Source organism: Saccostrea cucullata, unplaced genomic scaffold (genome assembly GCF_032062105.1).
Source record: "Saccostrea cucullata isolate Sc308-1 unplaced genomic scaffold, CSIRO_AGI_Scuc_v1 ctg12468, whole genome shotgun sequence".
In the NCBI taxonomy this organism is placed as follows: Eukaryota; Metazoa; Mollusca; class Bivalvia; order Ostreida; family Ostreidae; genus Saccostrea; species Saccostrea cuccullata.
The window spans coordinates 1-12110 of record NW_026922049.1 but is presented as its reverse complement, the minus strand read 5'-3'; the positions used below and the strand labels follow the sequence as shown (position 1 = coordinate 12110).

The 12110-nt window shown below is 33.1% G+C and overlaps 1 protein-coding gene across 1 annotated transcript; it reads right to left on the bottom strand.

Annotated features, from left to right (window-relative positions):
• Nucleotides 1-511: 511 nt before the first annotated feature.
• LOC134261118 (uncharacterized) lies at nucleotides 512-8458 on the bottom strand (the record flags this gene model as incomplete). The annotated part of the gene is made up of 5 exons (XM_062743580.1): nucleotides 512-830; nucleotides 6178-6223; nucleotides 6662-6812; nucleotides 7822-7924; nucleotides 8394-8458. Coding segments are annotated over 4 exons (342 nt in total), but the record flags the coding sequence as incomplete, so codon positions are not given.
• Nucleotides 8459-12110: the final 3652 nt, after the last annotated feature.

The following is a 12110-nucleotide window of genomic DNA, read 5'->3' as shown; positions in this document are numbered from 1 at the left end:
ATGCAAGAGAATAAGTTACCTGTCCACATCTTATATGCAGACATAATCATCTTGGCAATGCGTGCTAACTTGGTTACATGTATCTTGCATGTTGACAGAAATAACATATTTATATAATGATGTTGCATGTTAAGATAAATAAGTCTCAGGTTGACATAAATACATGTTTGTTGCATGTTAACATTAATTATCCTGCATGTTAACTAAATGGTTTTAATATGCAAACCTCGATACAATCCAAGTTAAAATGTTAGTGCTTAGAGCTTTCTTAAACTCAGTTTAAAAAGCTATTCAAGGTACATATATTTATTTTCATATGTTGCATTACTAATGAACCCTGGACTGATAATTTATATCGTATGGGCATTTTTCTAGTTTTATAAATCCACTGACAAACGGAAAGAGGGGGGACTCAAAGTGTTTTGGTCCACTGAACTCCTCCTACATTGAAAGACACAAAACCAATCACAATTAATTAAAAAAAAAAAAAAAACCAAAACACATTTTCCTTGCAATAATTTTAATAATACCATACATTCATTTAAACTTATCTACAATAAAAGTATTTAACCGTTTACAGAAAATATTGAATTTGGATAAAAAAAAAAATAAACACCGAAGAAAAAAACCCATTAAAACACCAAAGAGAAAGAAAAATCATAAAAATATCAAAGATTAAAATAAAAAACATTCAAACATTGAGAAAAAAACATGGAGAGAAAACATGGTGTGCAGTACATTAAGATCGGAACAGCCTTTAGAATAGCATGGACTGAAGCTGCCAAATAGTGGAGTTCTCAGGAATTTTTCTACCCTTCTTCTTGGGTGACCTGCAAACAAAATAGGAGACCTTAACATTTAGAGGGTTGAAAAGACAACATAAATAAGACAAACACGGTAATCTTATTCATTCATTTGACGGCTTCATGACAATATATTATATATTTGTTACTTGGATTCAGAAATTGATGAAATGTTGAGATTATAAATATGTTGGCTGTGATTTAAACACAATATTAATTATAATTAAATAGTTACGTTAAAAAAATTGATATAAGCAAGTGATGCACAAAATTATATCTAAAAATAGCACTTGAATTTAATCAATGCATGCAAGTGATTATCCTGATCAACACCCCACCTTAAGGGACTCCGACCCTCAGCCAGGAAAGACAACTCTTTAATTTATGATTTAATTCAAAAAGTCTTTAAATGAAGCTTGAAAATTAAATCTTTTCATGCAACAATTTTCATTATATGTCTCTCAATGTGCTTCAAGGTTCTTTGAACTTCTTAGAAAGGTCTAATGAAAGTAAATTTTTATCCCGAAAAAGCATTTTTGGATACCAATGTTTATTAACATGATATAAAATAAGAAATGATTTATGGAGCTTTGCAAAGAACCTTGAAGCACATTGAAAGGCATATAATGAAAATTTTTGCATGAAAAGATTTACCGGGTAATTTTCAAGCTTCTTTAAAGACTTTTTGAATTAAAATATAAATTAATAAAAGAGTTTTCCTTCCTGGCTGAGGGTTGGAATCCCTTAACGCAATTAGATATGCTGCCATGCCTAGCAAATTAAGTAGGCCATGGCCCTAGAAATTTATCAATTATCTTAACATTTTATTTAAGAACAGGATAATATGAAGTAAGTAATATTAAATAAAAAACACCTAAGTACAACTGTAGATTCCCTAATATAAGGGTGGTATTGATTATTTTGTTATAAGAACCCTCCAAGAATTACAATAAATTGATCTAATTTTTAATATGTGATATATTATATAAAACTGAAATTAATGAAGTGAAAAATGTGAATTTATGGGTCTACAATTAATTTACATGTAATTTTAGTTTTAAAATATATGTTATTCATATTAATGATATGGATAAATTGAACGACAAGCCTATGAACGCCCTCTCCAAAGATCAACGTACTAATTGCAGGCCATTTTGTGACATGACTTTAAGAACACATACTGGATTCGAATGAAAGAGGAATCTATAGTATGTCACATTGTGAATTGTTGGAGTTATGGTATAAAAAATCATTTAACATATGCAATAATTTAACCCCCCTCCAATAAAAATGAGGGCTGCGTTATTGCAGCAATAGCAGTGCTAATATGTTAAAAATTAAAAAAAAAACAAAACTTTTCATTAACTTGGCATTTTTCTTACACAATAGTCATAATAGATGAAACAAACATACAAAATCATATTATTATAACTGAAAAGCCTGTGTTTGAAAAAAAATTTAGAAAATTTCATTTTATGCAAACATGTAGTTCAATGTGATATTGTAAAAGAACATATACACACCTCATCCAAATGTGTCGAGAAAAAGCAAGTTTATGGATAAAAATAAACAATATATATTTAAAGGACGATATCAAATGAAAAAAAAGAGCTTTGGTTTACCCTGCACATGTATTTGGCAGTCTTCAAGTAGGAATGCTACCTTGTAAATAGGATTTTTAATCACATTCTTGCAATTTTTTTTTGTTTACAAGTACTTTAGTTATACAATTGTATATAAATTGAATAACTAAAACTTGTTTTTTTTCAAAATGTGAACATTTTCCACAGGAAAATTTCTTTCTTGTTCACAAATAGGATAATATTTTCAAAATATTCAAACTATTTTCATTGAAACAAATCCGTTTTATTCAAAACTTACATGTTGTATAATTTCGTTTTTTATTAATTTAACGAGGTCAAGTCTAATTATGTCTGCCTTAAGCATTTTGATAATTTTTTTGATAATTAATTTTTACTGTTACATTTATTGTTTTAAGATTAAAAATTCGAACGTTTACCGTCCCGATTTCGAAAGGGGCCATCTAAAAAATTTTAATATTGGACCCTATGGGAATTTCTTGGAAAAGCACCATATTATCAAATTTATTTCCCTTATTTTTTGTATTTCTGACCTTGAGATTTCTTTTTCATTCAAAAAGATGAAAGTTATAATAAAAAGTCACCAAATTGTGAAAAATGGACCATCTAGATTGGTCGAGGAATTAATTACTAAGTTTTTTTTTTCGAAGCCCAATACATCTAAAATTGCCATATGGCGGTAGAGATACATGTCAGTGCAGATGAAATATCGGCGCATATGATTTTTTCTGTCAAAACAAATAGCAATGTTTTGATTGCTAGTAATTGTTTCGTTGGATGTTCTGTCATCAGTTTTTAGTATATTTTCCATAGACGTCTTGAACATACAAGCGAATCACGCGTCATTCTTCAGCGTCATGCATTGCTAACAATATCAGAAATTTTGATGTCGTTAGAGCCATTTTAGCATTTTCCCTAATTAATTTCATAAAATCACCTTTTCAGACCTGTATGTTCATTTTGTATTTAAATCAAAATATTTGGCAAAGGTGTACAGTCGCACAAATGACTGCATGAAATTAAAAAGCTGCACAAAGCCATGTGTACTCGAATTAGACTCGGCCTCGTCAATTTGTTGCATACTCTTCTGAAACCTCAGGAACATGAAGCAGTTTTAGCTTGCTTATTTCAGTATAGTTTTAGTCAAATAATGTGTAATGATAGAAAACATACAAAACAAGAGGCCCATGGGCCACACCGCTCACCTGAGAAGCTTTTTGACCATTCTGTTCTTTACCAGATTTCCTCCTTGTAATACATAATGCATCCCCACCCTACCCCACTGATCATAATTTAGACATTTAGAAATCTACACTACCCCAGGATCCTTCCATGTGTACATAAGTTTTAGCTTTTCTGGTCATGATTTGAACAATTTAGAATGTACACTACCCCAGGATGCTTCCACATAAGTTTCACTCAGCCTGTACGAAATGTTCCGCCTGGAATATAGGGGGAATTGAGGCGTACTTGCAGAGGCGTCAATTTGTCTCTCTACATATATGGTGATACACAGGTTCCGGGCGTATCTTAGGCGGAAACCAAGCGTAAATGGGCAGGAATTTGAGGCGAAAAATGCAAATGAGATACGCCCGGAAAAATAAATGACGCCCGTAAAAAAAAATTACGCCTGGAAACTAAAATGACGCCTGGAATAGAGTTACCCTGGAATGTCCTTATTATTTTATAATACTATGTGACCTAAAAACCTATATATTTACCATGTTAACAAAGAAAAACATTCAGATTATGATTTACAATGTTAAAGCTAAAAATTTAGCTTTTTGAACTGTAAGAAAACATAATGACAGGTCATTAACATATATCATTAACAAGTATAGAAAAATAACATATGAATTTTGTGTATTAGGGACACTAAAACACGACCACCTGATTGAGTGTGTATTTAGAATTAAACAAACCCTTTTACAATACCTGTACATTTTATCACTTCAATAATTATATTGAAACATTTTAGTTACTGACTGAATACAATTCTTCACTTACTCAGCAGTTTACAGTTAGATTCTCACTGCAGCCTCTATAATATCAGACTGATATTTCTCAGAATGTGTGCAAGGACAAACTCAAATATCTAAAGTAATTTTAGGGTCAACAAGTTATAACTATCATTGTACATATTTACTCAAATAGATATTCATGATCACTGTGACCTACCAGCAGACACTGTGTCATCCTCAAGAAGTGTAAAAGCCTTAACATTGAGATATCTGCATTTCCTGTTTCACTCACACTAAACTCCCTCCTTCATTATCAAATTCAAACTTAACCTCCTATCTGAAATGACCCTTAATTGATAATTAAATTGACCAATCAGAGGCTTTTACATCTCCTGAAAGTTCCAGGCGTAATTTTTGTTCCTATTTTCCTGCCATTTTACGCCCGGAAAATCTGAATTTGCCAATTGACACCCGGAAATTACAAATGACGCCTGTAAGACGTCTCTTCTACTGAGGCGTAACTCTTTGAAAATTCCGTCTCCACCTCAAGTACGCCCGGAATTTGCCAATTCCTGCTCAATTCCACCCAATTTCCAGGCGGAATCCGCCTTTAAAATTCATACAGGAGCTTTTCTGGCCCAGTGGTTCTTGAGAAGAAGATTTTCAAAGATTTTTCCTATATATTTCTATGTAAAACTTTGATTCCCCATAGTGGCCCCGCCCTTCCCTAGGGGGTCATGATTTGAACAATTTAGAATGTACACTACCCCAGGATGCTTCCACAAAAGTTTCAGCTTTTCTGGCCCAGTGGTTCTTGAGAAGAAGATTTTCAAAGATTTTTCCTATATATTTCTATGTAAAACTTTGATTCCCCATTGTGGCCCCGCCCTTCCCCCGGGGTTCATGATTTGAACAATTTAGAATCTACACTATACCAGGATGCTTCCATGTAAGTTTCAGCTTTTCTGACCCAGTGGTTCTTGAGAAGAAGATTTTTTAATGACCCCAACCTATTTTTGTCTTTTCTTGATTATCTCCCCTTGTGAGGGGACTTGGCCCTTTATTTTAACAATTTAAATTCCCCTTTACCCAAGGATGCTTTGTACCAAGTTTGGTCAAAATTGGCCCAGTGGTTCTTGAGAAGAAGTCGAAAATGTGAAAAGTTTACAGACGGACAGACAGACAGCTAGACAGACGGACGGACGGACGACGGACAAAATGTGATCAGAAAAGCTCACTTGAGCCTTCGGCTCAGGTGAGCTAAAAATTAAACTGGCCGTTTAAAACAGCCCCTTTTTTATGTAATTTTAAATTTTAAAAGTAATTAAATATGAGTTACTGAAATTTCAACTTATGGCGATGAGGCAGGTTCGGTTGCCAGACACCAGATTGCTGAGAGGGTAAAGCAAATGACTGGAAATTAAGACTGCCTTAAATCCCCAGTCTGGTTTATTACATTTTATTCCCCTCCCGTCATATTTGGTACTGTGAGCAGGCCTTGGAATAGTCAGGAAAGACCCCAGGGTTGATGTCTATGAGGTCTGAAAACCATAAGGGGGAAGGGCTTTGGCAGGCAGATGGATGTGGCCCAATTGAAGCCAGAAAGCTCAGTCAGTAGACATGACTGGACATTCAGGGGGCACGGCTTCGAATCTTTGTCTGATTCATTGTGTATATATTTCTCCTGTTACAGTCCATTAAACGTTCCCCTCTACCTCAACCTTCTGATAAAGGTTTCATGCATTTAACAGAAAAAAATGAAAAAAATTTACCCCCCCCTTCCCAAGAGTTAGCATATAAACATGCACGTACCTCTTGTTTCCACTTCTTGAATCCTACCTCTGTTCTGTTGCTTCACCTACAAATTTACAGATAAGAATAGCTGTAAATAATGTTCTCTGGTTCAGAGGAAGTTCTTTTTTAAAATGATCCTTGGACAGCCTTTTAAATGAGAGCTGTGTTCAAATTAATTTTCATATTTTTAAAATTAAACTTCCTCCAAAGGATGTACAGACAACAAAAGCTTTAATTAATGTTTTCTGGTCCAGATGCCTCCTCTTTAACTGAAAGGCGTTTCCAAATTAATTTTTATATTTCTAAAACTGACCACAAAAGGATGCTTAAAGTGATAAGAATTTAATAGGAAAGTTGCCCTGTATTTCTATAGAAGTTTAAAATGTTAATGTTAGGGATGGGGAGTTTTCTTCCCTTGGTGAGTATCAATCATAATTTTCTATGCAAATTTCAAATAAAGATCCAATGTCTAACTTTCCAAATAAATATAAACTAGGCTTACATTTGGAAGTTCTATACTGCTCAACCTTAGGACTCTGCTCAAGCAGCATGCACGGAGAGCCCGCGTGACAATTGAAGTCTTGCGCCAACTCCTGGGACATAGGAGTGACTTCTACTTCTACCTCGTCTTCAATGCTATTGGAGGATTTGGCCTGTTTTGATAGAATGGACGAAAATGATTGGAATGAAAGAAAATAAGTAAATTCAAAAAATTGTGGTCCCCCGCTTTCTTGCCAAAAAAATACATATGTGAAATATGATGGTTCTAGTATCTATCATTCAAAAGTTGTGGCCAAGGCTAAAGTTTTTTAAAAAGTAGTTAAAACTCCAAGGTCAAGGTCAAAGGGTCAAAGTTTTTGGTATCCAATGAAAGGTCTTTTCACATGGATTACATATGTGAAAAATGAAAGCCTTAGCCCTTACCATTCAAAAGTTATGGTCAAGGTTTTAAGTTTTTTCACAAGTACGGAAATTTTCAAGGTAAAGGTCAAAAGGTCAAAGTTGTTGGTATCCAATGAAAGACCTTGCTACAAAGAAAATGTATGTGAAATATGAAAGTCCTACCGTAGAACATACCATTCAAAAGTTATGGCCAAAGTAAAAGTTAAGAATTTTTTGTGTAAAAGTGGGTCAAACTCCAAGGTCAAGGTCAAAAGTTCAAATTTGGTGGTATCCAAAGAAAGGTCTTGTCACAAGAAATACACATGTGAAATATAAAAGTCATAGCTCCACTTAATCAAACGTTATGGGCAAGGTTAAAGTTTTTGTGATGGACTGATGGACTGACAGACGGACAGACTGACAGACTGATGGACAGACGAATGAGATTTAATGTTCTCTCGCATTTGCGAAAGCGGGGGACAAAAAATCCTGTGACTGTTATTGATGTGCAAAAAAATTTCATAGGAATATTCATGTAAAGACAAAAGGTGCACTATAGCAAAACGATTGAAAAGAGAAGGAAATATTATATTATGCAAACATAAATAAACATGTAAAACATTTCATACACTATAATAACTATATATTTATATAATAATGAGATTGAAGGCCACATTTCATGACAATAATTATCTTTAAAAACAATTTAAATTTATGGTAAAGTTACAGAATTAAAGAAAAACGATATAAAGATTATTTTGTAAAATACCGATGACCTACTTTTAAGTAATCGCTGACACTTTGTGGACTATTGACCCCGTCTCTCTTGTTTACAGGGACCTCTAATGGATCCTCCTCATTGAGCTCCAGTGAGGTCCTCGCCCTTATTAAGTAAAACAAAATATTTGTGTTGACATAAACATTCTCAGTAATAGTAGGGTGCATTAAAAAAGTATAATGGTGGTCGGGGCTCCTATCCTACGCAGTACTGGGGGTGAGGAAATTTAATGGAGATTTACAACATGAAAAGCAACGAAAAGCCCTTGTCCCTTAATGTAAGGAACAGTTAGGTTGTGTCGTGAAATTCAATGAATAAACATATATTCTAAATAATTATACAGTACATACTCTTTTAATTACTTTTAAATTTGGTATCAATATTCATACTATGATATATGTCAAAATAATTTGCAAATGAGATCCTGAAAACTGAAAGGGGCTGTTAGTTTTTATATTCATATTAGGCAACATTTCAAAATACACAACATCTAATTTAGAAAAGTTTTACTGTAGTTTCATTATGCATATTTTGTGCTCGGATTGAAAAGGATTATAGAATAACTTACTAGTACCATTTATGGTGCAAGGCTACCTTCACTAATGCTGCTCCTTGGAGACTGGCTGCAGATTCTTGATGCTGTAAATGTGAAAATGTTTGTGTAGTTAAAATCTATAGTGAGCAGAATTGCGATAATATGCCACTTTATTATCTTTCTAGATTAGTGTTATAGAAGCAACAGCATAAATCCTGAAATTAATGAAACACATTATCTTTACTAGTACAATGAACAAATTTTGCATTTTAATAAGTATAAAACAATTATAATGTAACCCGATTCCAAAGAATGTATCATTAAATCTGTTTTAGTTGTCTAAAGCTGAATAGAGATACATTGCTACAATGATTTATAAAAAATCCTGAAATATATAAATAACCAGTGATTATAAGGATTATATGATAAACAACCAGTGATTACATGGATTATATGATAAATAACCAGTGATTACATGGATTATATAATAAATAACCAGTGATTACATAGATTGTGACACGATAGCGGTGTGTTTCTTTGAAGTTTACTGTTCTGTATTAGCAATACAGAACGGGACTGTGGTGGGCGGAGCTACTTTCCGTTCTGCATTAGCCTTGTTTACAGTATTGCATTTGCCAACTATTCTGTATCTAAAATACAGCACGGTCTAAAAATAAATCTGATTCAATTTAGCAAAGCTAGCACGTACACATAATAAATACTGATGTTTTCCTATTATTAATTTTTAAGAAATACCCGGTATTTTCCTGAGAATGTAGAATGTCAAAATTTCTGAATCACTTTTAAAAAACTTATTCCACACAGAATCTACACGTAATTTCGATCGAAAGTAAAAAGAAAAATCGCAATAACGGAAAACATCCTCTGTACCTAATTTTGAACAATCCACACGAAACGGAAAATTCGCTATCACGGAAAAAATCCTTCTCGCTGACGATAGCCACACGTCTCTTTCACTGCGTTTTAATGTCGCAATTCAATTTGAAAATAAAAATCCGTGACATCAAAGTCCATCGAAGAATTTTCTGTAAATCCTGTTTTTGTAAATCTAGTTAAACCGGGATTTTAAGACCCCTGAAATAAATTATGATAAATCTCCATCTACAATTATAACAATAGATCCCAACAATTACGGTTAAATCCTCCAATTTATCCATTAAGACTGACTATCACTCGATTACGTCTACCCCGTTAAATTGTCAAAACAAATCTGACCGAATTTTACGTTTTCCGTGGAAATATAAATACTGCGGATGCGTACTCCCCGTCGGGGCCTCATCTACAGAACTCTGGCGAAAGTTTGCAAAGTTATAAAGTGGGCGGAGCTATTTTTGATTGATCGTGTCACAAATCATTTAGAGAACTCGACAGGTTCTGTATCGTAGATACAAATTTGGGGGCGGAGACTCGTGCTTTCGCACTCGTCTGCCCCCAAATTTGTATCTACGATACAGAACCTGTCGAGTTCTCTAAATAATACTTATTAATAAATAACCAGTGATTATAAGGATTATATAATAAATAACCAGTGATTATAAGGATTATATGATAAATAACCAGTGATTAAAAGGATTATATGATAAATAACCAGTGATTACAAGGATTGTATAATAAATAACCAGTGATTATAAGGATTATATAATAAATAACCAGTGATTATAAGGATTATATAATAAATAACCAGTGATTACATGGATTATATGATAAATAACCAGTGATTACATGGATTATATGATAAATAACCAGTGATTACATGGATTATATAATAAATAACCAGTGATTACACGGATTATATAATAATGTATCAGTAATAACAAGGATTATATAATAAATAACCAGTGATTACACGGATTATATAATAATGTATCAGTAATAACAAGGATTATATAATAAATAACCAGTGATTACACGGATTATATAATAATATATCAGTAATAACAAGGATTATATAACTTACCAGTGCCATTTAAGGAGCCTTCACTGCTCTTCGTTGTCATGCTTCTTGCTGACAGCCTTGAGGTGCTGGATCCTATCAATGGGAAAATGTCTATGTAGTTTAAATTTATACTATATAGTAGTTTAAATTTATACTATATACAGGAATGAGGCGATATATCAGTTAATTCTCCATTCAAAATAGATTTTAAAAAAGCAACAAACTAAATCCTGAAATTAACCAGTGATTACGAGGATCATTTATTAACTTATCATTGATTACAAGAATTATATAATAAACTAAATGAGATCTCGTTGCGAGCAACAAGTAGGTCTTCCGTTGAATTTCTCGATAAGATGAGTTGTGATTTTTACTGAGATATTCGTTAAAAAAGAATAACATTAAGTTTTCCTTCATTAAATTTAAAGTTTCTGACTTTTATCACGATTTTCTGAACATCTTTTGTTCAATATGGCTTATAAAAATATCCCCCCTTTTTCAAGTCGTAAAGCATAAAAAATATAGCATTTTGTCCCCTTGCGACCCCTTATTACGTAAGATATTACCAAAATTTTATCATATATTGTTGCAAATCGTAAAGATGAATATCTTTGCTTCTGTAATGTATCACAAAATATTGATCATTAAAGATGTATAGATGCAAGACTTTTGGCCCCTTTAAGCCCCTAATTGAAGGAGTCAGCCCCTTTTTTTTATATCAAATGAAAGGTCTTGTGATTTCAAAGACTTTTTGTTCAACACTTATTCAGAAATTTCTTTTCCCTTATGGAGATATGCTTCATATAAATATTTAGGGGCCACCCCCACAAGTCCTTAATGGGGCCGTTTTACAAAAATTCAAAGTATGCATATTGTTTAGAACATTATTATGAACCATCTTTTGTTCAATATTGCTTATTAAAATATTCCCCTTTTTGAGATATAAAGCGTCAGGGATTTGATATTCTAGCCCCGTGTGACCCCTAATTATGTAACATATGATCAAAATTTTATCATATATTGTTGCAAATTGTTAAGATGAATACTTTTGCTTCAGTAATGCATAACAAAATATTGATCATTAAAGAGTTATAGATAAAAAACTTTGGCCCCTCTGAGCCCCTAATTTGAGGAATCAGCCCCATTTACTGGATATTAAATGAAAGGTCTTGTGATTTTGAAGATTTTTTGTTCAGCACTTATTCAGAGATTTCTATTTGTTATGGAGATATGCTAAATGGAAATATTTAGGGGCCACCCCTCCAAGTCCTTTATGGGGTCGTTTTACAAAAATTTAAAGTATGCATATTGTTTAGAACATCATTCTGATCATCTTTTGTTCAATATTGCTTATTAAAATATTCCCCCTTTTTGAGATATAAAGCGTCAAAGATTTGAAATTCTGTCCCCTTCTGACCCCTAATTACGTAACATATGATCAAAATCTTACCATATATTGTTACAAATTGTTAAGATGAATACTTTTGCTTCAGTAATGTATAACAAAATATTGATCCACAGGATGAAAAGCCAGGTTTCCCAAATTTGGAAACCCGATGGAAACATATGGGAATCGTGACATCAGTAGTTTCCATATAGTTTCCATTTTATGGAAACCACATAGTGGTTTCCACATAGATTCCCGACGTGGAAACAATCAACCTGTGATTTCCCGTAAGTTTCCCAAGATAGGAAACCATGGAAACATACCCCGGTGGTTTCCACATAGATTCCCGACATGGAAACAATCAACCTGTGGTTTCCCGTAAGTTTCCCAAGATAGGAAACCATGGAAACAT